The sequence below is a fragment of the Oryctolagus cuniculus genome, chromosome 12 (genome assembly GCF_051225735.1).
Source record: "Oryctolagus cuniculus isolate XC-2025 breed Fujian yellow rabbit chromosome 12, ASM5122573v1, whole genome shotgun sequence".
NCBI classification, from domain to species: domain Eukaryota; kingdom Metazoa; phylum Chordata; class Mammalia; order Lagomorpha; family Leporidae; genus Oryctolagus; species Oryctolagus cuniculus.
In genome coordinates, this window is record NC_142878.1 from 68,364,535 (window position 1) to 68,389,067 (window position 24,533).

General features: G+C 41.5%; 1 protein-coding gene across 2 annotated transcripts; it reads left to right on the forward strand.

Moving 5' to 3' along the window:
* Positions 1 to 65: 65 nt before the first annotated feature.
* Positions 66 to 21,458, forward strand: BLOC1S6 (biogenesis of lysosomal organelles complex 1 subunit 6). 2 transcript variants are annotated; one of them, XR_016218087.1, is made up of 5 exons: positions 66 to 615; positions 5,444 to 5,585; positions 15,816 to 15,903; positions 18,341 to 18,467; positions 18,823 to 21,458. XR_016218087.1 is itself a non-coding variant. In XM_002717745.6 (5 exons), the coding sequence occupies exons 1-5, from the start codon at positions 528 to 530 to the stop codon at positions 18,940 to 18,942; spliced, it is 525 nt and encodes a 174-aa protein (XP_002717791.1). In that variant the 5' UTR covers positions 66 to 527; the 3' UTR covers positions 18,943 to 21,458. The 2 variants fall into 2 exon arrangements, 1 of the variants encoding a protein (XP_002717791.1); XM_002717745.6 differs by having other exon boundaries at positions 18,381 to 18,467.
* Positions 21,459 to 24,533: the final 3,075 nt, after the last annotated feature.

Genomic DNA, 24,533 nt, shown 5'->3' on the forward strand with positions numbered 1-24,533 from the left:
GTTAACAAGGGGAGACCGAAGTGGTGAGAAAGCCCCAATTATCAGCAAGGCTGAAGCCCAGAGAGAGCTGGACACGGGATTTTTAAAATGGTCTAGATCCCGGGGAAAGCGCGCAGATCCGTTCCTGAGGTTTTTCCTTTACACGGACACAACAATGAAAAGCAGCGCTCCGTGAAGAGAACCTGACTGCTCGCCCGCGTCCAACAGCTCCAGCGCTCTTCAGGTCTTCACGACCCACCGAGGAGCAGCCCAGGCCCGCCCTCGCTCTCCGTCGGGGAGCCGGTTTCGGAGCCCTGCTCCGCAGAGCGGGGCTAAACCACGCCCGGAACCCACAACCAAACGCAGGGTTTCCCGACGCCCGGGTGGGTGGGGTAGCGCCTGCCCGCGGTCACGTGCGCCCGCGGCTCTCTTCCGCTTCCGTAAGTTCCGGGTGCGACCGTCGCTTCGCTCCGGCCGGGAGCTGAAGGCGCTGGGTCCGTCGTTGCTTCTTAAGTCTTCAAGACTGCCACTGCCTTGTTCCCAGAGGGATGGACACGAGTGTCCCCGGGTCTCCGTCCCCGGACGGGGTCCCGACAGAGCCACCGGACAGCCTGGAGGTCCGGGAACCGATGCCTGGTATGTGCTGCAGGGCAGGGCGGGCGGCTGCCCGGGTGCGAGTGGGTGGGTCTCGGGAGCCACCCCCAAGAGGGAAGCTGGTTTCGGCGGCTGAGGTCTGGCCGGAGCGCGGAGGCAGGAGCCGCGCCTGCTTCCCCGCGCCTCGCCGGCTGGGCGGCGGCCCAAGGCCGGAGTGGAAGCGCTGTATGGGTACGGTTGGCGACCTGGGCGGCGTTCATTCTGAGTTTGTGTGCTGACTGCAGCAGATCGCTGGCTGCTTGTCATACGATAGTGGTTGGGATGAGTTCGTCAGAAAGACGGTCTCTATAGCTCCGAGACGTGTCGTGACCACTCATGACATTCTCTTTCTTCACGACAGTAGTCTGTCCCTATCCCTCCAACTGCCTGTCTTCAGCCCGAATTCCAGGAGATGCTTAAGTCCTAATGCCGTAAGGTATCCATTGAGTGGAATGGGTTAACTTGCTGTGTATGAACCATTCTTGGGAGAACTGAGAAGATAGCCACTCAAAGCATTTTCTATGTTTTGTGCTACAGATGAGGAGCCCTAGGATTTTGGATCTGCCCTTTTTCAAAAGTCTGTTAACCCTCAAAATAGGGCTTGTTTTCCTTCATGCTGTCTTTCTCCTCACACTTCAGATGTCACGTCTATGAATAGGACTTCCTTGGGCATTCACTTCTCAAGATGGGGTTGCTTAGTAAGCACATGACAAATTGAAAATACCATTGAAATGCACCTAGCCTACCAAACATCGTAGCTTGGCAACATAATACACTGTAAGTTATTGTTTATTTACCCTCCTGACTGTATGAATAACTGAGTTATAGGGTTTGCCAGAGAGTTCCTGTTGCACACTGCTAGCCTATGAAAAGATCAAAACTCAAAATCTGAAGTGTGGTTTTTATTGAACACATACAGCGTTTGTAGGGACCATCTACACATATTTTCATTTTGGGCCCCTCTGCTCACTCTTGCTTGATGCCTCAACCATGGATATTTTGTACTAATTTCATATAGAGCATAAATCAAAGCAGATGTTTGAGCCTATTGATGATGCCAAATGGCTTTCCCTTGAAATGCTGAAATTGCTCTCAACTCTTCGCTCTCTCTTGTCTTCCCTCTTAGTCTAGGGGATTCTACTGTACAATTTTCATTTCCTCTTTGTATTTTCAAACTAGCAGTTGGAAAGCTAGCCCACTTCTGACCTTTTACTAGTCCAACTCATCTGTCCTGCTGTTATGTCACTGCCTGCACCAAGCACTAGTCATCTCTCTCCTTTGCTCCTTCAGTGGCTCCTCACTGCTTAGGACAAAGTCCAGACCTGTTAACACCGGTGGGCTCTCACAGCCTGGCAACACAGCTTAATAAATAGCTCACAGTTGCCATGTTGCATAGGTCCTGTGCTCTGGACTCCTCAGACGACCTTCCCTTTCCGGAGGAAGCCTGTGTTCCCATCTCTCCTCGCGCTGCTCGCTTTACCAGTATTCCATCCTGTCCACTCCTGTCACAGAATTCTTAACCTTTAGAAATAGTCCTCGTAGATTGTTGGTGGGAGTCTAAATTGGTCCCATATTCTAGGAGGACAACTTTTTAATGTCTTTTAAAAAATGCATAAATTTTTGTCTTAACAGTCTTTTCCTAAGAATGTATACTACAGAAAAAATGACACTAATATGCAAAGATAAGCTAGGAACCCAAATGACCCATTCATAGTGAACTAGTTAAATAAACTTTGGTAGAATTGTATTCTTTTATTAAAGAATGTGGTAGATCCATATGTGTTGATGGAGAAAAACATCTAAGATATATATTTAAGACAAAAGTACACAGAACAGTATGAGAACTGTTTCGTTTGTAATGAGGAGTAAATACCTAGACAAGCAGAGACAATTTCTGGAAGGTATGTAAGATACTCCAGAGTAATGTCTTGTGGAGTCAGGCAGTGAGAAGCAGTATTTTTACTTTTCAGCTTGTGCCTTCCTCTGTCATGTTTTACGTTTTTACACTGAGTGACACGTCAAAAAAGAAATGAAAACACCATCCATTTTTGAAACCTCACCTCAGGGGCCCACGCTTAATTTCAAAATGGTTCCATTCGTCCCTGCTGAAAGTGATCTTTCTTTCCCCTGAATTTCCAGAACCATTTCTGTTTTCCTGTTGGCACGTCTCATATTCTACGATTCCCTTGTACCCTTCTAGGGAAGGAGGCTTGCCTATAACCTCATAACCCGTACATAATAGGTATTCAGGGAATGCTTCTGTGTGACTAGGGAAGGGATGCTTTCTTCTTTACTTCTCCACAATAAGTTACCTTGCCTTTAGTAACTAAGTGTACAAACACTAGTATCTGAGACTTGTCTGGTAACTCACCAGCAGACTGGGGAGTGGAACATGTCTGTGAGTTAAACATATGTATATTTTGTTATTCCTTGAAGTTGATTCATCCTTTTTTGAATGTTTCTATTTGTTTATTTCTAATACTTATGCTTTCTGTATTTACTTAAAGAAAATTGATGTTTGTACTGTTACTGTAATCAGGTCTTAAGCAGTAGCATTAATTGCCAGATATAATTTGTTCATTTCCCATTTAATGCACATTGGGGGCACAGTATCCTTAAGTACTTTTCTCACTATATTTTTTATCATAGTTGTGTAGTATTTCAGTTTCCAGTTAGCTCTTACCTGTTTAAATATTGCCTTTTAAATGTGAGAATTCCAGAGTTTGTTCATACGTTTTTAGGATTAAGATAAAAATAATATGACTTTATTTTGATTTTCTAAAACCTTATTTTGAGTATGACAACATGTTGTATTCTTCATTCTTGGCAAAATTTAAATCTGGAGTAAAAACTACCTAGAATCGTGCTATAAGCAATGCATTGTGATCAATGTACTCCATAAAGAGACCCGATTTCATGTTTCTTATTGCTGCCAGACTATGATTGAAGAGAGATGTTTCAGAGTTTATATTAAGTATAGGGGCCAGCGCTGTGGTATAGTGGGAAAAGCTGCTACCTACAGTGCCAACATCCCATATGGGCACCGGTTCGAGTCTCGGCTGCTCCATTTCTGATCCAGCTCTCTGCTATGGCCTGGGAAAGCAGTAGAAGATGGGCCCCTGCATCCGTGTGGGAGATCCAAAAGAAGCTCCTGGCTCCTGCTTTTAGATTTGCACAGCTCTGGCCATTGTGGCCATTTGGGGAGTGAACCAGTGGATGGAAAACCGATCTCTCTCTCTCTCTCTCTCTCTCTCTCTGCCTGTGCCTCTGCCTCTGCCTCTCTCTCTGTAACTCTGCCTTTAAAATAAATAGACGAATCTTTGAAAAAAATATTAACTATAAAATGTTTTTACAATAAAATGCTTGCTAGTACAATTCTGGCAAGGTGACCATTTGCTTTTTTCTGATTTTAAACCTGTGATTCTAAATCTTTTAAACCAGGGGTGGACCTGTGGCCTAGCAGTTAAGATGCCCCTGTCCCACATTGGGGTGCCTGGGTTCATTGTCCACCTCTGGCTCTTTGACTCCACCTTCCTGCTGATGCAGACCTGGGAGGCAGTGGTGATGGCTCAAGTAATTGGGTTCTTGTCATCCATGTGGCAGTCCTGGATTGAGTTTCTAGCTTCTGGCCTTGGCCCAGACTGCTTTGGCCCTGCTATTACAGGCATTTGGTAAATGAGCCAGCAGATTAGAGCTTTCTATCTCTTTCTTTCTCTCTCTATGGGGGGAAAAAAGGAAAAAGAGAAAGAAAGAAGGAAAAATACCTATTAAATTATTAATTGAACCCAATTTAGAAATTGTTTATACTTTTCTTGCTTGGAATAACGATTCATGGATTTCTTTCGTCTTAGACATTCATTTTTTTGAATGCCTGGCACAGTGCTTACACTGTTATTCAAAGAGAAAGAATCAGGTGTCAATCCTCAGATCAGGTCTAGATTTACATATAAGACAATAAATTACATTATTTTCTATGGTTGAATCTTAAGAGAGGAGGAATTCTTAGAAAACCTCTCTTCTCTCTAACAAATCACAAAACAACCCCCCTTTTACTTGTAAATAGTATATCTGGCTATATGCAAACTGAATGTTGGCCAATATTCTTGTTTCTGTGGAATACAAAACAGATGTTTTCAGGTATTGCATTTTTGTATAATTTCTGCATCCTTTTGAAAGCAAAGTACTTTAAATCATCCTCAGACTTTTCAGCTCATTGAAAACTATAAATATCCCTGCCCTGAAAAAAATGTAAACACATAGAATTTTGCTTTTGTAAGAGATTTATTTATTTATTTATTTGAAAAGCAGTGTGACAGAGGGAATGACAAAGAGAGACATTCCATCTGCTGGTTCACTCCCCAAATGTTGACAACAGCCAAACTAAAGCCCAAAGTAAAAAAAAACTCCATCCTGGTCTCCTACATGGGTGGCAGGGACCCAAATACTTGGGCCATCTTCTGCCTTCCCAGGTGCACTTGCAGGGAGCTGGATCAAAAGCAGAGCAGCTGGCGTTCCAATATGGGATGATGGCTTGACAAGCAAGGGCGTAACCCACTGCCCCACAGTGCCGGCACCAGCAGAATTCTAAGTGTGTGAACGTTCTTTTCTTCCAGATTTTATCTTATACTAGTGGGTTAAAAATACTTTGGGAGTGCTCACAACCGGTTTTTTAGAGAAAGATCGGAGGTACAAGTTTAGAAAGAAGAGAAGGACAGCCAGGAAAGTAGGTGCATGCTCTCAACTCCACTGTGGGCCACCTTCCCACCCACTCTCCCTTTCATAACTATGCCAGTATAAGAGCTTCCTAAAGGTGATTTTTGCTTGGGGCCAGGTGTAAGTGACACTTCTCCAGATGAAGGGTTAATAGAGGACCTGAGTGTAGAAGACAAAGCTGTGGAGCAGCTGGCAGAAGGATTGCTTTCTCACTACTTGCCAGACCTGCAGAGATCAAAACAAGCCCTCCAGGAGCTCACGTAAGCTGACAAAAAACTGATTTGTACTCATTTTCTCTCTGGCGTAGTCACAATTTACTGTATGAGTATAATTGTGTACATTATTAAGGTATACTGTTTTGTAGTGTTTAATTATTATAGAGCATTTCTGTGGAAATAGAGGAGCACACAGTCATCTAAATGTAAAAAGCAAACTGAATATGCCTAGAGTGGTCTCTTCTAAGAAGTACCACAAATCTTATGAAGATATTGCCTGTTGGAGATTGTTGCAGGGTAGGTATACATATTTCTGAGTGGAGGTGAAAAGTTGCCTCTCTAAAAGCATCACTTTTTTCAGTTGCTGGTTCAAATGATTTGCCGGAGATCCTTACATATCTTCTTTTTTTTTTTTTTTTTGGATTACCTGTTTTCTTCCTAGTAGTTAAAGGGCTGGAGGATGTGCTAAGAGAACAGGATTAGGTAGAACACAACCTATAGAATGGGATCAATGTACAAAAGTAGATGCTGTGACTTTATCACCTCCCACCCAGAGAAACAGACTTAGCCCTCTCTCCTCCTTCATCAGTTCCTGTCTGGATTGCTCAGGTTGGCCTGTCGGTTCTCTTTCTGGTGGTGAGTTTTAAACTGCCTATGAACTGCCACTGATTTAAGACTCACCTTTTGAAAACCCATTTCAAAAGCCTCTTTAGGACAAAAGGTGAGGAATAATCAATTGTGCCCATTTTCCAGTTACACTGCACTTGATCTTAGCCAAAAGGCTGATAAGCAATTTTTTTTTCTAGTTATTAGTAAGTAATGTTATAATAATCCTTGGCTTTAAGAGGTTAAATGAGCATAAAAGTGATACTGTGTTCTACTACATGTGATATGTACTATAGTTAGGGAGTTGGCAACATTCCATTTCCTGGTAGTCCCAAGTGGGATTTTTTTAAAAAAATTTCCAGTGCATGGTGTGCCTTGTATTTTGATGCTAATCAATCCTCTGGCAAGCAAGTCATAAGGGTCTTTGTAGGAGATATTGGATGAGGTATGATAGACTGAAGGAAGATAATAAACTCCATAAGCAAATTATATCTAGATAAAACTACTTAGACAAAGCTGGGAATCCAGGTTCAACTACAGAGTTTAATTGATGACATTGGCTAAAACTTAGTATTTTGAGTAACTCAACATTTCTTCCTAGATCCTGATGATGATGATGGTGATGGTGATGGTAATGGTGATAGTAAAATGTTATTGTGTATTAACCATATGTACTACGTGGCCAGCACTTTATTTGCCATGTCTCAATCCTCACACCTGCCTTATGAAGTATCTAATATTATCCTCACTTACATTTGAGGAAACTGAGGCCCAGAGAAGTTAAGTAGCCTGGAAGGATTACATAGATAATGAGTAGAGTTCACTGCTGAATGTGATGAATTAGTAGTTGTTGTTCTTCTTGAGTGTTAAGGACAGGTAAGCAATTTTCAGACGTAGGAAAAAGAGAAATATTTTGCCACCTGTCCACTATTTTTTCTACTGATAACAGTGTAGAGTACTGGGATGAGAAACTCCTTGGTTGCAGTCCTGGCTCTGACATCAAACCTTTGGTAAGCCACTTCTCCATTGTGGAAGCCAAGGCCTGGAGAGGTAAGGGAGAAGGTGATGGTAGACAGTTTATTTTGTAGCAAACTATGGCTATGGAAGGAAGACCTAAGAATACAATTTATTTTTATAATTGAGAAAGATTATACATATTATTTTATGTGTATTAATCATCTTAAGAATATTGGAAAGATAAAAAGGAAGTTCTGAAATCCAGGGCCCTAGAGTAGCCAGGGAGGTACAGTTGTGAGCGGTCTTTATGGAACGTCCTTTGAGATAACCTAGGCTTGGACCTTCTTAGGGAATCTCTTCTCCCAGAGGATTGTTCCTCAGGCACAGCATCAAGGCTTCACAATCACTCTTAGCATATTTACCACAGATTATGCAAAGCTTCAGAGACATGGAAATGCAGTCATCTTTTCTGTAGTACTGTACTGTAAGTAAACATTCTCAAAAACGTCTACAGTAGCTAGATTTGTGGATCAGAAAAGCCCTCCATTTACAGTTACAGGGCCTTAAACAAAATTATTTGAAAGTTAGAGGAATAGAGAGGGGAAGAGAAGAGTGGGGGGAAGGGAGAGAGAGAAGGATGGAAGAAAAGAGAGAGAGAGATATCTTCCATCTGCTGGTTTACTCTCCAAATGCCCCAAACAACTAGGGCTGGGCCAGGCTGAAGGCATGAGGCAGGAACTCGTTCTTGGTCTCCTACTAGGTTGACAAGGGCCTAAAGTACTTGGGCTGTCTTCCACCGCCTTTCCAGGTGCATTAGAAGCTGGATCAGAAGTGGAGCCAAAACTCCAATTGGTGCTCATACTGGATACAGGCTGACTTAACCCACTGCACAATGCTGGCCCCTACGATTACAGTTTTATTATAACGGTTGCAGATAAGGACTAGCTAAATGAAGAGGCACATAGGTCCCAAACAGAGTTTCTGTGTCCTCTGCTAGTGAAATTAGGACTTCCTGGTATATCAAGGTGTATTAGAGGCCGTCAGATACATTCACCATACAGGAAGCTCCATTGAGTTTACTACCCCAGTTTTCATTGGAGTTTTTTTTTTTTTTTTTTTTTTTTGACAGGCAGAGTGGACAGTGAGAGAGAGAGACAGAGAGAAAGGTCTTCCTTTGCCGTTGGTTCACCCTCCAATGGCCGCCGCGGCCGGCGCGCTGCGGCCGGCGCACCGCGCTGATCCGATGGCAGGAGCCAGGAGCCAGGTGCTTTTCCTGGTCTCCCATGGGGTGCAGGGCCCAAGCACCTGGGCCATCCTCCACTGCACTCCCTGGCCACAGCAGAGGGCTGGCTTGGAAGAGGGACAACCGGGACAGAATCCGGCGCCCCAACCGGGACTAGAACCCGGTGTGCCGGCGCCGCTAGGCGGAGGATTAGCCTAGTGAGCCGCGGCGCCGGCCTCATTGGAGTTTTAATACATAGGCATAATTGATTGAATTTGCCACCTGATTGTATTCAGTTTACAGCCCTCTCTCCTTGAAGGATGTGTTGACACCACATGGCTCACAGCCCCAACCCTCTATTCACATGGTCCTCTGGCATGCCCAGCCCCCTATCCTGAAGCTGTAGGGACATTACATGAGTCACCTATATTAACATAAACTGAGGTCGGATTCAAGGAGCTCAGGAATAACAACAGATCGTCCCATCACATGGGGATTCCAAGAATTTTAGAAGCTTTGTTCTGAGAACCTGGGACAGAGGTCAGATGGATTATTATCCAATGGTTGTCCAGATCTTTGTCCACTTTAAAAATTAAAAAAAAAAAAAAAATTCTGGGGCTGGCACTGTGGCACAGTAGGTTAAAGCCTTGGTCTGCAGTGCCAGCATCCCATATTGGTGCCGGGTTGAATCCTGGCTGCTCCACTTCCAATCTAACTCTCTGCCTTGGCCTGGGAAAGCAGTAGAAGATGGCCCAAGTCCTTGGGCCCCTGCACCCGTGTGGGAGACCTGGAGGATATTCCTGGCTCCTGGTTTCGGATTGGCACAGCTCCAGCCGTTGCAGCCATCTGGGGAGTGAACCAGCAGATGGAAGACCTGTCTCTCTGCCTCTGCCTCTGCCTCTCTGTAACTCTGCCTTTCAAATAAATAAATAAATAAATAAATAAATAAATCTTTAAAAAAATTTCTTATTAAGAGTGCTTTGTATATTTTTAATTTTTTCACAGATATTTTCTCCAAGCTCAGGGCTTATCTGTTCATTCTCTTAACAGTGTCTTTTGCAGAACAGAAATTTTAAATTTTCATACAGTCTGACTTAACAGTTTTTTTCTTTCATACATCATTGTTTTGGTATTATGTCCAAAAAGTCATCACTAGACTGAGATCCCATAAATTTTCTCCTAAATGTTTGCTTCTAGAAGTTTTAGAATTTTGCATTTTACATTTGTTTATTAAACATTTATTTTGTTTATTTGAAATGGAGAGACTGAGAGAGATCTTTCATGTGCTAGTTCACTCTGAAAATGGCCACATTGGCTGTGATTGGGCTGGGCCGAAGGCAGGAGCCAGGAACTCCATCTGGGTCTCAAACATGGGTGGCAGGGACTGAAGCACTTAGGCCACCTTTACTGCTTTCCCAGGCACATTAACAGGGAGCTAGATTGGAAGCAGGGCAGCCAGGTTCAAACCTGTGCTCTGATATGGGATGCCAGTGTCACAGGTGGTAGCTTAACCTATTGCACCACAATGCTTGGCCCTGCATTTTACATTTAGATCTATGGTCCATTTTGAGGTTTGTGTTTTTTTTTTTATTTTTTTTTTTTTTATTTTTTTTTTAAGATTTATTTGAAAGAGTTACAGAGAGAAGTCTTCTATCTGCTAGTTCACTCCCCAAAAGACCACAACCTCTGGAGCTGGGCCAGGTGAAAGCTAGGAGCCAGGAGCTTCTTCCAGGTCTCCCATGTGAGTGGCAGGGGCCAGGGACTTGGGCCATCTTCTGCTGCCTTTGCAAGCACATTAGCAGTGAGCTGGATCAGAAGTGGAGCAGCTGGGACAGAAACCAGCACCCATGTGGGATGCTGGCACTGTGGCTTAACCTGTTGTGCCACAGCACTTGCCCTTAAGTTAATTTTTGTTAAAGGTATAGGGACTATGTTTAGGTGTATTTCTTTGCACATGGATGTCCAGTTACTGCTTCAGAACCATTTGTTAGAAAGTGTTTTCTCCACTGCATTGCCTTTGCTCCTTTGTCAAAGAGCAGTTGACTGGAGCCAACATTGTGACACAACAGGTTAAGCTGACAGCTACAGTGCCAGCATTCCATATGAATGCTGGTTTGAATCCTGGCTGCTCCACTTTCAATCCCGCTCCCTGCTAATGTGCCTGGGAAAGCAGAAGATGGCCCAAGTACTTGGGCCAACGTACCTACATGGGAGACCCAGATGAAGCTCCTGGCTTTGGCCTGGCTCAGCCCTAGCTGTTGCAGCCCTTTGTGAGTGAACCAATGGATGGGAAATTTCTCTCTGTGTCTCTCTCTTTTCTCCCTCTCTATATAACTGCCTATCAAACAAATAAAATCTTTTTTAAATAGTAAGTTTTAATAAAAAAAAGGAATTGACTATTTGTGTGGGTTTACTTAAGGGCTTTCTCTTCTGTTCCATTGATTAGTCTGTCTGTTCTTTAACCAATACCATGCTTTCTTTTTTTTTTTTTAAGGATTTATTTATTTATTTGAAAGTCAGAGTTACACACAGAGAGAAGGAGAAGCAGAGAGAGAGAGAGAGAGAGAGAGAGGTCTTTCATCTGCTGGTTAACTCCATAGTTGGCCGCAATGGCTGGAGCTATGCTGATCCGAATCAAGGAGCCAGGAGCCTTATTCGAGTCTCCCATGCAGGTGCAGGGGTCCAAGGAGTTGGGCCATCTTCTATTGCTTTCCCAGGCCACAGCAGAGAGCTGGATTAGAAGTAGAGCAGCCAAGACTCGAACCAGCGCCCATATGGGATGCCGGCACTACAAGTGGCAGCTTTACCCACTACGCCACAGCACCGGCCCCCATGCTTTCTCGATTTCTGAAGCTTAATACTAAGTTTTGAAATTGGGTAATGTGTCTCCCAAATTTGTTGTTCTATTTGTGTTGAATATTCTATATCTTTGCTTTTTCATATGGACTTTAAGATCAGTTTTTTTAAAAAATATTTATTTTGTGTATTTGAAAGAGTTACAGAGAAAGGGAGAGGGAGAGAGGGAGAAAGAGAGAGAGAGAAAGAGAGAACGCTTCCATCTGCTGGTTTACTCCCCAAATGGCTGCAACAGCCAGGGCTGGGCCAGGCCAAAGCCAGGAGCTAGGAGCTTCTTCTGGATCTCCCAGGTGGGTGCAAGGGTGCCAAGGACTTAGACCATTCTCCACTGCTTTCCCAAGCACATCAGCAGGGAGCAGGATCCAAAGTGGAGCAGCTGGGACTTGAACCTGTGCCCATATGGGATGCTGGCATTGCAGGCAGCATCAACCTGTTAGGCCACAACATTGGCCCTGATCACGTTTTTGATACCTACAAAACAACTCACTGAGATTTTGGCTGGGTTTGCACTGAACCTCTAGATGATGTTGGGAAGAATTGACATGTTAAAAATAATGAATTTTTTCATCCATGCACTTGGAACATCTCTTGGTTATTTAAATCCTTGATTTTTTTTGTTGAAGTTTTATAGTTTTTCATATAAATCATGTACATATTTTGTTAGATTTATACCAAAATACTTCATTGAGAGAGCTATTATAAATAGTATTTTTTAAAAAAGATTTATTTATCTATTTGAAAGGCATAGGTACAGAGAGACAAGAGAGAGAGAGAGAGAAAGAGAGAGAGAGAGAGTTAGTTTATCTCTTCTTGTTTACTCCCCAAATGGCTACAATGGCTGGGGCTAGGCCATGCCAAAGTTAGGAGCCAGGAACTTCATCTAGGTCTTCCACGTATGTGTGGGGGCCCAAGAAATTGGGCCATCTTCCGCTGCTTCCCAGGAGTATTAGCAGGGAGCTGGATTGAAAGTGGAAGAGCCAAGACTTGAACTGGTGCCCATATGGGATGTTGGTACAGCAGGCGGAGGCTTAACCTTCTATGGCACAGCACTAGCCCCAATAGTATTGTTTTTAAATTTCATAGTCATTGTTGCTACATAGGAAAGCAACTGCCTTAATTTTTTTTTTTTTACTATTTATCAGAGGCAGACACAGAGAGAGAGAGAGCGAGAGAGCGAGAGAGCGAGAGAGAGCACACAGACAGGTCCCATCCTCCAGCTCATACCCTAAATACCCTCAATGGCCAGAGCTGGGCCAGGGCTGAAGCTGGGAGCCTGAAATACAATTAAGGTCTCCAACAAGAGTGGCAGAAATTCAACTATACAGGCCACTGCTACTGCTTCCCAGGGTCTGCACCGTTAAGAAGTTGGAGTCAGGATCTAGCCTTGGGAAATGAACCCAGGTAATCTGATACAGGATGCGTCTTAACCACTAGGCTAAATGCCTACCTTGCATTTGATTTTTGTGTATTAACTTTGTATCCTAAAACCTTGCTATCATTATGTATTAGTTCCAGGAGATTTTTAGTTGATTCTTTGGAAATTTCCACAAAGGATATCATGTCATCTCTGAACACAGACAGATTGTGCTATTTCTTCCTTCCAAATTTGTATGCCTTTATTTCCTTTTCTCATCTTACTGCATTACCTAGGACTTCCCATACAATGTTGGATAGAAGTAGTGAGAGGGACCATACCTTGTTCTTGATCTTAGTGGCAAAATCATCACTGTGTGATGTTAATTGTAGATTTTTTAAGTGATCTTTATCAAGTTAAGGAAGTTCATCTCTTTTGCTAGTTTGTTGAAAGTATTTTTTTTTTTTTTTTTGACAGGCAGAGTGGACAGTGAGAGAGAGAGACAGAGAGAAAGGTCTTCCTTTGCCGTTGGTTCACCCTCCAATGGCCGCCGTGGCCGGCGTACCGTGCTGATCCGATGGCAGGAGCCAGGTACTTCTCCTGGTCTCCCATGGGGTGCAGGGCCCAAGTACTTGGGCCATCCTCCACGGCACTCCACGAATAGTGTTCAATTTTGCCAAATGCTTTTTCTTTTTTTTTTAAGAAGATTTATTTTTATTTATTTGAAAGACAGAGTTACAGAGAGAGGTAGAGACAGAGTGGTCTTCAATCCCCTGGTTCACTCCCCAGATAGCCGCAATGGCTGGAGCTGCGCTGATCTGAAGCCAGGAGACAGGAGCTTCTTCCTGGTCTCCCACGTGGGTGCAGGGGCCCAAGGACTTGGGCCATCTTCTATTGCTTTCCCAGGCCACAGCAGAGAGCTGGATTGGAAGAGGAGCAGCCAGGACTAGAACCAGTGCCCATATGGGATGCAGCACTTCAGGCCAGGGTGTTAACCCGCTGCGCCATAGCGCCAGCCCCCAAATGCTTTTTCTATATAAATTGATATGGCCCATAATTTTTCTTCTTTAGCTTGTTGGTGTGATAGAATACATTAATTTCAAATGTTGAACCAGCTTTGCATACTTGTAATAAATTTCACTTGGTTGTAGTGTAAAAGTTGTTTTTCTTCATTGTTACATTTGAAAGGCAGAGTTAGGAGAGACAGAGAGAGAAAGAGCTCCCATCCATGGGTTCACTCCCCACATGGCTGCAATGGCCACAGCTGGGCCAGGCTGAAATCAGGTGCCAGGAGCTTCATCAGGATCTCCCACGTGTGTGTAGGAGCCCAAGTAGTTGGGCTATCTTCTGCTGCTTTCTCAGGTACATTAGCAGGGAGCTGGATCAGAAGTAGTGCTTGTGGGGCTTGAACCAGTGTCCATAGAGGATGCCAGCATTGCAGGTGATGGCTTAACCAGCTGCATCACAACACCATCCTTTCTATTGAGGATTTTTGCATCTATGTTCGTGAGATACAGTAATCTGTAGTTTTTCTTTCCTGTAATGTCTTTATCTGTTTTTGGTTTTAGGGTAGTGCTAGCCTTATAGAGTGAGTTAGAAAGTGCTCCCTTTGCTTCTGTTTTCTGGAAGAGATTGTGAAGAATTGGTATCATTCACTTCTTTTTTTTTTTTTTTTAAGATTTATTTTATTTATTTGAAAGAGATACAAAGAGAGGTAGAGACAGAGAGGTCTTCTTACTCCCTAGATGCCCTCAACAATTGGAGCTGCACCCATCCGAAGCCAGGAGACAGGAGCTTCCTCTGTGTCCCCCATGTGGGTGCAGGGGCCCGAGGACTTGGGCCATCCTCTACTGCTTTCCCAGGCCATAGTGGAGAGCTGGATTGGAAGAGGAGCAGCCGGGACTAGAACCGGCGCCCATATGGGATGCCGGTGCTTCAGACCAGGGCTTTAACCTGCTGTGCCACAGTGCTAGCCCCGGTATCATTCATTTCTTAAACATTTGGTCCAAAATCACCACTGAAGCCATCTGGCCTTGGTATTTTCCTTTTTGGAAGGTTACTACTTATTGATTGAGTTTGTCTAATATAGGCCTACTTAGATTTTCCGTCTCTCTTTATGTGAGTTTTGGTAGTTGTGTCTTTCAAGGAATTAGTCTTTTCTGTTTAAATTATCAAATTTGTGGACATAGAGTTGTTGAGAATTACTATCCTTTCAATGTCATGGGATTAGTAATGACCACTCTTTCATGGATGCAGTTACTAATTGATGTGTTTTCTCATCTTTTTTGGTTGATTGGGCTAGATTTTATCAGTAAAATGGGTTTCATCGATTTTTCCTATATTGTTTTCTGCTTTTGCTGTCCTACCTAACTCTGGTTAAGTAGCTGGGATTTCCTGTCGTCCATTCTGTTTTTTACATTCTTTGATCTCTAGTCTGAACTGGTGGGACAAACTTGTGATTTGTAGGGTGGCTCTAACTCAGTCTGGGTGGTAGAAATAGTGTAATTGCCCTTCATTGCTATTTCCCTTTTTATCACTGCTCTTTACTTATTACTCATTTTTACAAGTAAATCACATCATATTTTTCTGTGGATATAGCAGTCTTTAAAATCCAATTAGATGACCCCCTTTGGGTCACTTGTTCCTCTGATGCTCTGTAGAGGAATATTGGCAAGTTGACTTCTCTTCCTCAGTAGGTTTTGAGTTGAAATTTTAATGTGGAACCAACAAGTTGCCTGGTCCAAGCTTCTTACTTTATGAATAAATGAAGAGATTTAGGACCAGAGAAATAAACTGGATTTCCAAGAGAACCCAGCTGGCTGATGGCAGGGGAAGGTTGTGACATCTGCTCATACTCTTTTTCCATCCTGCTGCTTATTTACCCCTTCTCACTTATACTGAGGGCGTCTTTCTCAACTCTGATCTGAAAAGTCTTTGCTTCTCGTTTCCTTTATGGGAATGTTGTAATTTTAAGATGGGTAAACATTGAGATTGTTAGGCAAACTTCTTTTTTTTTTTTTTTTGAGAGTTGCTAAAATAACAAAATACCATTGGATGATTTGATTAATAGAGGCAAGAATAAGAAATTTAGTTATTAGAATGTGTCTTTGGAATATTATTTTGAGAAAGATGGTGCTAAACCAAATAAGCCTTGGTGAGTCAATACATTTCCAACTTATTTTTTAACCTTTAGTAGTAACCAGGCTGAATGTGATTCCTTTTAATGAACTAGCACTTAAAATTTGTGAAGTGTTATTTTGACTATATGCTTTTGTTTCAGACAGAACCAGGTTGTATTATTAGACACACTGGAACAAGAGATTTCAAAATTTAAAGAATGTCATTCTATGTTGGACATTAATGCTTTGGTAAGTATGATTTAGTTGATATTACTTAATGGCATCTTGTTTCAGAAACAGCTAGGTTTATCCTTCCAACTATGTTTAAGATTTTTTGCTTTAATTTTTAAAAATTTAAATTTTTTTAAACAAGAAACATTTATTTACTTTACTAGAATTTCCATTGTCCTGAATTGCTATCTTTCAAATGTTGAGCTTGTAATAGGAAATTGAACTTATATTTGAGTCTAGAATAGATCTGTTTATAGTTAAAGTCTTAGAAAAATGGGGCCGGCACTGTGGTGTAGCAGGTAAAGCCACCGCCTGCAGTGCCAGCATCCTTTATGGGCACCGGTTCGAGTCCCGGCCGCTCCACTTGCAATCCAGCTCTCTGCTGTGGCCTGGGAAAGCAGTAGAGGATGGCCCAGGTCCTTGGGCCCCTGCACTGGTGTGGGAGACCTGGAAGAAGCTCCTGGCTCCTGGCTTTGGATTGGCGCAGCTCTGGCTGTTGTGGCCAATTGGAGAGTGAACCAGTGGATGGAAGACCTCTCTCTCTCTCTCTCTCTCTCTCTCTCTCTCTGCCTCTCCTTCTCTCTCTCTGCAACTCTGACTTTCAAGTAAATAAATAAATCTTTTAAAAAAAGACTTGGAAAAGAGAACTAAAAGTAAAGAACTTTTGGAATATCAATCTTCTCCTAATGGAAAGTGCCATCTTTCATTAACTGTCAGTTACATGGTTTCTTAAATTAGAATTTTATTAATTATGTGGCATATTCATAGTGCCACAATTTTAAATTAATGCTATGGATTAAAATAGACACTTGGAGAATGATCAGTTATATCTTACAGTAGAAGTAGTTGAAGCCAACGCCGCGGCTCACTAGGCTAATCCTCCGCCTTGCGGTGCCAGCACACTGGGTTCTAGACCCGGTCGGGGCGCTGGATTCTGTCCCAGTTGCCCCTCTTCCAGGCCAGCTCTCTGCTGTGGCCCGGGAAGGCAGTGGAGGATGGCCCAAGTTCTTGGGCCCTGCACCCCATGGGAGACCAGGATAAGCACCTGGCTCCTGCCATCGGATCAGCGTGGTGTGCCAGCTGCAGTGTGCCGGCCGCGGCGGCCATTGGAGGGTGAACCAATGGCAAAGGAAGACCTTTCTCTCTCTCTCTCTCTCTCTCACTGTCCACTCTGCCTGTCAAAAAAAAAAAAAAAAAAAAAAAGTAGTTGAATAATTGAATTTCATCAAAAGCTCTGTAGTATTTTGATGATGAGAGGAATTGGTACTTTAAGAAAAACAAGGAATTTTTTGCTATATTTATTTTTCCCTTAAACATTAGAAATCCTTGGTGGCATGATTTTGTAGATGTTTATACATACTTCAGCAACAGAACTTTTCATTGGACAAAGGTGGCTCACTGATGTTCTCCTTTTACTATAATCAAGAAACAAAGGCCATATTCTCTAGCATTAGACAGAAGCTTGTGGTAGTGAGTACAAAGTCTTCTGCCCAGTAGTTCCTGACTGGTTGTGAAAGGTGGGCCAGGCTATACTGACCTACTTTTGTGTTCACTGCTGAAATTGTGTTGCAGTAGAATGAATATTTGTTTAATGAATGAATGAACCAAGCAGGTGTATCACTGTTACTTCAGTCTGAAGGAGCAGAAACGGACTCTTCCTCTTTTTTCTTCTCACAGTCCAAAAGTAGTTTTGATCATCATCTAGGAACAGAAGACTGGAAGGGCCAGAGAGATTCAGAGAGGGTCTGGGAGCTCCAGAGCTCATCAGACTCTGACTTGACTTGTAGCCATTCTGAGCTTGCAAAGCTCTCCACTGACACTTCTCTGATTTCTTCTCTTTCTGTTAACTTTGAGGATAAGGTGCTTTTTAATACTTCTCTCTCATGTACTTAGGCCAGCAGCATCTTCGCAACTTCACTTTGGCTGTGCAGGCTGGCTGAGATACAGGAGTCTGTACCTACAACTCCTTGAGAAGCAGAGTATCTTACAGAGATTATTCTGCTTGGTCTGACTTCATAAGTCCAAGGAACTTGACTAACTGTGTCTGCAGTGCTCACAGGGATCTCTGGGTGGAGCCTGGGTTTTCCTGATGAGCACACACTTCCCTTGAACTGTCCTGGCCCGGTCTCTCTCTTGTAAAGGCAGTAGAGTGTGTTACTTTTCTTAACTGAAACTGACAGCTTTAGTCAATAGTCTTACTGAAATTTTGGGAATATGTTGGATGTTTTTAAAGCAAAATGTTGTCTGCCGCCAATTGAATGTAAATGTTTATTTTGTGTTTAGAAATTTTTTGTTCATCTGAATTGAATCAAATGCTTTCAAAATTCTGATAGTTTAAATGAAATGTAGATTTCAGAATTTAAAATATGGCAATAAGGCTCTAAAAACTTCACTGATTTAGGAAGAATGAACTACAGTTTAGGCATTGGCTTATTTATCCATGTTGATATTTCAGCCTGTTTTAACTCGACTCTTCATCTGCTTTCCATGTTAAGTTCACTGAAGCTAAACACTATCATGCCAAGTTGGTGAATATAAGAAAAGAGATGCTGATGCTTCATGAAAAGACATCAAAGTTAAAAGTGAGTTGAAAATTCTTTCACATTCTTTATAAAAGTAGAGGTTTAATTATTTTTCTTTACTATTTTTTTTTACTTTTTATACAGTAACATTTCGACTTTTTTCTTTAAAAAGAAAACAGCATTTTTTGAACCCTGCTTTGAGTTTATCTACTAATAGCTGGGCTGATAGGCTTACCTTTTCTGGATTTGTAACTTTAATTCTCTTTTTATAAGAACTTAGAGTCACAAATTTTATTTGAGTCAAGGGAATGTTTGAACAGATGAAAAAGTTAAAAAACACATTTATGAATATACATTGATTACCTCACCTATAAATCTTTATTATTCTCTTGGTTTTTAATTTTTTTTGACACAGAAAAGAGCACTGAAACTGCAGCAGAAGAGGCAAAAAGAAGAGTTGGAAAGGGAGCAGCAGCGGGAGAAGGAATTTGAGAGAGAGAAGCAGTTAACTGCCAGACCAGCCAAGAGGACGTGAAGAGTGGTGTTTGTGTGTTTTCTTCGCCTGTCCCTTATTCTTTAGATGTAAGATGAGCAGAGTGTAGAGTCACAAGGTAGTGCCTTAAACCATTGTGTTATTTTGAAATCCTTATCCCAGGATTGCTGTCTTCATATGTCCGTTTCATCCATTCAAGAAGCATTTCTCTTTAGGTAGTAGATGTAATGTCACTGTTTTGATCTTTTCAACTTTTGTTTTACTTCATTTTAAAGTTTGTTATTTTTGCCTTCAGTCATTTGAAAACTGGGAAAAAAATGGTTTGATGTCAGAGTCTAGACTCTAAATTGTTAAAAATTTAGTATGAATTTTTTTAGCTTCTTGAATGCAGATTTTTTTCTTTGACTTTTGCTTGTTTTTTTTTTTTTGTTTTGTTTTGTTTTGTTTTGTTTTTTGTTTTTTGAGTGCAGGTTTCAACATTTCCATTTCTTATTTTATGACCTGATTTGCCTTTCTGGCAGGACAACATTAATTTTTGGTAATTGCCTTTACTTTGCTTAGTTAAGAGAACATAACAGTTGTTTAATTGCGTACGCCCCTGGAAAAGATGTGGTGTAAAGTTTTGAGAACAACAGAATGCAAAAGTGTGTGCACAGGAAATGACAGCATCTTATACGAGGAAGGGGAGCAGCGAGATGCCAGAGGGATTCCACTAACCACATGCTCTGTGCCGTTTAGTGTTGAGCTTACATAGCTTTTGTGTTCCAGGTAGACTATATGTGTTAAGTTTGGCAAGGATGGTGGAGCTATCACACACTCACATGTGCTTATGTGTTCACAGTGTTAGTAACAGTCATAATACACTGAAAGAGTTTCTTGTTTCAAAAAAATTCTTAAGATAGAATCATATGTACCAACAGCCACTTTATAGATAATAACAGGAATGGTAGGAAATTAGTAAATTACTTCTCAAAAGCAGCAGCAGTTTTAGTGTTTTCTAGAATATTTCTTGGGTATCATATTTGGAAATTCATATGAGGGAAATATGTTTTATTGCTTAAAACTGAGAGTGTATTATTCACAGTTTTAGTGTTATTTAAAATTCACCTGGTTTCCTATCTGTATTGAAAGTGCGTGATTGGAATGCATATCATCTGTAACCCACATTACATTTTGGTGAGCTGGAATCACTACCTCTGATCATATACCAATCAAGCTAATAATGGGGAAAGCTTTAGATTTCAATTCAGTTGCTAAGAACTGATTTGTTTAAAGGCTTAGCTAATTTGTTTGAAAGAGCCTTTCCCTTCTTTAATGAATGAATTATGGTCTCACAATTCACTTGACTTTAACCTTATACTGAATATAAATATATTCGAAAAAGCTAAGTGTTGCCTCAAACACTTGTTACAGCTGCCTGGGGAAGGACTCACTAGAGCTTGCAGGACAATGTCATCTACACTGCTGAATGTACTCCTTTCTAATGTGATATCTAACAGACTATGCATTGCTTCTCAGAGTGGGTTTGGAGCAGCTGTATTGTTTGTGTAACATTCTCATTCCTGGACACCACTCTCAATCTGCTGAAGCAAATCAATGTTAATGCCTCCTGCCCCTCTGACCCCCTGCCATGATTCTGATGCATCTTAAAAATGAGAATCACCAGCATAGTAGTTAAGGTTAGGGTTTCCCACACTGGGCTGTGCCATGTCACTGTCACCTTGGAAGTTTTGAAAAATACATTCTGGATTCTTATACTTTAGTTCTGATGTGGAGCCTGTGTATACATTAAGGAGCTCCCCAGATGATTCTCACGTAAGGACCCACTGGTGTAGACTATAGTGTTTTATATTTGTAAGTGGTGAGAGAGTTTAAAAGCTATCCAGTAACTCTTGGATTAATCTTATGAAATACTGCTCTGCTGCTTTTGATACAATGTCAGATTTAGGACTGAACTTTAGCAGGCAGGAAATAAATATAGAAGTCTGGCTCATTAATTGAACTTTTGTAACCTATGTTAAAATAAATCATGTTTATTGAATGAAAGGTGAGGCACATCTACTTTCAGAATTGTATTATTTAAGTGTTTAAGACTTTTAAAATGTCAAGATGAATATATGTTAGCATTCACTACTTTAAGGTCAGTTGTAAATCATAAGTACTGTTATCTTGGTAACTAAAATATAAAACATAGCTGTATTTCAGTAACACAGAGGCATATCCTGCAGCTATATTGGAATGGAACCCATTAGTTAGTCTTGCTGTGTTTTTGCATGGGAGGCTTCTGTTTCCTGGTTGAAAAAAAATCACTGTCTTGAAACTGTATCAGCATGTACTGAACTGAAATGATGGGAATCCACTTTGTATTTTCTCTGCAGTAAGTATCATGTAAATAGACACTGAATGTAATATAGATTGTGTCCACAGTGAGTTTTTGAGTGGATACAGTTTATAAATATATCAATTATATACCTTCATCTGTTTGTCTGATTTTAAACTTGTAAAATGGGAACTACTTTTTATGCGTTTAATTAAAAAGACCTCTTAATTATCTGGTATGTTTGTGAAGCACCATTCTGTGTATAGCTTGTAAATTTCCCTTTGTGTTCATTATTTCAAACATTCTACTTTTTGTCCTTTCCTGTCTTCTTCCTTTTATAGCATTCTCTATATATTGTGTCACCGATGCCAGTCCACTTGTGAAACCCCTTTCAGAAAGGTGGTAGGAAGTGTTGTGAAAAGCTTCACTGAAATACCTTTATAAAATCCTTCACCGTATTTTTTTCAGATTAAAAATAATAGTTACTTCTTTTAGTGATTTGGTAGAAAATACTTCAGCAGGATACCTGAATGTATAACCAATTAAATAATGAAAATTTCCAAGTAATAGAATACTTTAGATCAGATTTTAGAAGTTTTTTAATCTGGGGATTTATTGGACCCCTTGGACTTCTGTGGATGGCCTTTGGAGGGACATAAACTCTAGTAAATTTCTCACAGAATTTCTTGTCTCTGTATAAGGTTATTTCAAAAAGCTCATAGGAAAATGGAATTAAAAGGTTATTTTAGTGCAAAAAAAAATTGAATTAGATGAAGATCCCTCATAGGCTTGGATTTTGGTGGTTTTTTTTGGCACTAAAGTAAATTTAGCTTTTAATTCCATTTTCCATGACCTTTCCCCCCAGCATCGCATGTATAGATTTCATGAGATTGATATGTGTATTTCTCACCAAAGCAGTGTGGTTTTCATAGTCTCCTTTACTTCACTGTGCACATATTAAAAAATATGACTTAGTTTTTAGATTTTTTTTGAATGAAGATAGTTCCTATACTATATTTTAAAATTGAACAGATATTTAAGATTTATTGCTAGCCTATTCATACTTTGTTTAGTTTTGTTTGTTTGTATCAGGCCACATACCATCTGGTCTCCAAGTTAGTACTGGGGTAAGACCAAGTTTATCTTTTAAGCCAACCAGAGGGGCTGACACTGCTGAGTAGCAGGTAAAGCCACTGCTTGTTATGCCTGAATCCCTTATGGGCACCAGTTTGAGTCCTAGCTGCTCCATTTCTGATCCATCTCCCTGCTAATATGCCTGGGAAAGCAGTGGAGGATGACCCAAGTGCTTGGGCCCCTGTACCCAGCTGGGAGACAGGGAAGAAAGAAGCCCCTGGCTCTTGGCTTCAGACCAGTTCATCTCAGGCCATTGCAACCACTTAGGGAGTGAACCGACAGATGGAAGATCTCTCTGTTTCTCTATAACTCTGCCTTTCAAATAAATAAATAAATAAATAATCTTTTTTAAAAAGCCAGTACGAATGTGAAGTGAGTAGTTAAGGGATATATTTGTAATGATTCATTTAAAAAGCGCTTAAACATTTGGAAGGAAATGTCAGTCAAAGAGAAGATGGGTAAAAGAGTGGAGTGAGGGTGGGAATTGGGAATGAAAGGGAAGGACAAGATGATCTGATCTTGATGTAGGCTTACAGGCATGAAAGAATAATGAACAGCCCACCTATTTTAGAACGAACATCCTAAAAGATTGTCCCCTACTGTCACTTGGTAAACTGAAGAAGAGGTGGTAACTGTGCACTCTGGTTCAGATTTTAAATCCATTCCTGATGTAGTCCTGGTTGTCTGCGGTGTGCAAAACTGGATAAAGATGAGGCAGAAAATCACTGGGTATGTATGGATGCTGTCTGTTTTCAGGCTTGCCTTTTATCAGTCCATTAGAAAATAGTAGTTAAAATGCAAGAGAATTTGAAGAAAAGCAGGTCTATAGACACTTAAGATCCTGGCCTCCACTTTGAGCATGAAAATTCAAATTTAAAAACATTCAAGGTCTTAGTAACACAGTAGTTAAGATTGTGGACTCTGAAGTCAGATTTCCTTGGTTCATATTCCTACTTGGTTTAGGGCTTTGAACAAATTGCTTAAACTGTGTACTGGGGCCAGTGCTGTTGTGTAGTGGGTAAAGCTGCTGCCACCTGCAGTGCCAGCGTCCCATATGGGTGCTGGTTTGAGTCCCGGCTGCTCTACTTCTGATCCAGCTCTCTGCTATGGCCTGGGAAAGCAGTAAAGGATGGCTGTAGTCCATGGGCCTCTGTACCCACTTGGGAGACCCGGAAGAAGCTCCTGACTCCTGGCTTCGGATGGGCCCAGCTCCAGCTGTTGCAGCCATTCGGGTAGTTAAGCAGCAGATGCAAACCTTTCTCTCTCTCTCTCCCTCTCCCTCTCCCCTGCCTCTCAGTAACTCTGCCTTTCAAATAAAGAAATAATTCTTAAAACTGTGTACCTCAGTGTCCAAAACTGTAAAATTGGGATAATAAGAATTTCTAGCTTCATAAGGTTGTGAGGTTTCATGGTATCTACATAAAAGCTCTTTAAATAAAGATTGTAAGAGTTCAAATGATGTTTCTTAGTACCTTGAAGTCACAGTTGCGTGGGAGGGTACTTATTTTGCTCCTGTTGCACCTCTAGTTTTGCTCATATGATTTCCACTGCCTAGAATCTTTCATCCTATAATGTCTGCCTGTTGGATGCCTATCTATTTTTTGTAACCCAGATGTCTCCATTTTATGGCTTTTCTCACTGCCTCCCAAAGAATTTCTTTTTCTGTGTTGCCAAAATATTTTCATGATACATTTTCCTTAGCACTTAGAATATTAGCTATGTCTTTATGCTTCTCAGGAACAAAGGAATTTCTTTTAAAAAATGATTTAAGAGGCAGAAAGAGGGTAGACGCCCATCTGCTATTTCACTCCTCAAGTACACCCCCCACCACACACATACATAGGCACACATACACAAAATGCACCCCCACCCCCAAATCCCATCTGCTGGTTCATTCCCTAAATGCCCACAACAGCCAGAGCTGGGCCAGTCTGAAGCTGGAAACTGGGAACTCAATTCAGGTCTCCCCACATGGATGGCAGGAATCTGACTCCTTGAGCCATCACCTGGTGTCACCTTGGGTGCACACTGGTACATAAGCAAGAGGCTAGAAACAGAAGCTAGGACTTGAACCCAGCACAGACATCCCAAGCAGCAGCATTTTTTTCTTTTAAAAAGATTTACTTATTTGAATGGCAGAGTTACAGAAGGGGCGGGGGGAGAGAAAGAGAGAGTCTTC

Excerpts from the sequence above, each read along its gene's own strand:
- BLOC1S6 (XM_002717745.6), top strand. The coding sequence starts at position 528 with ATGGACACGAGTGTCCCCGGGTCTCCGTCCCCGGACGGGGTCCCGACA. Across the intron at positions 616-5,443 it reads GGTCCGGGAACCGATGCCTG|GTGTAAGTGACACTTCTCCA; the intron begins GTATGTGCTGCA and ends GCTTGGGGCCAG. Across the intron at positions 5,586-15,815 it reads CAAGCCCTCCAGGAGCTCAC|ACAGAACCAGGTTGTATTAT; the intron begins GTAAGCTGACAA and ends CTTTTGTTTCAG.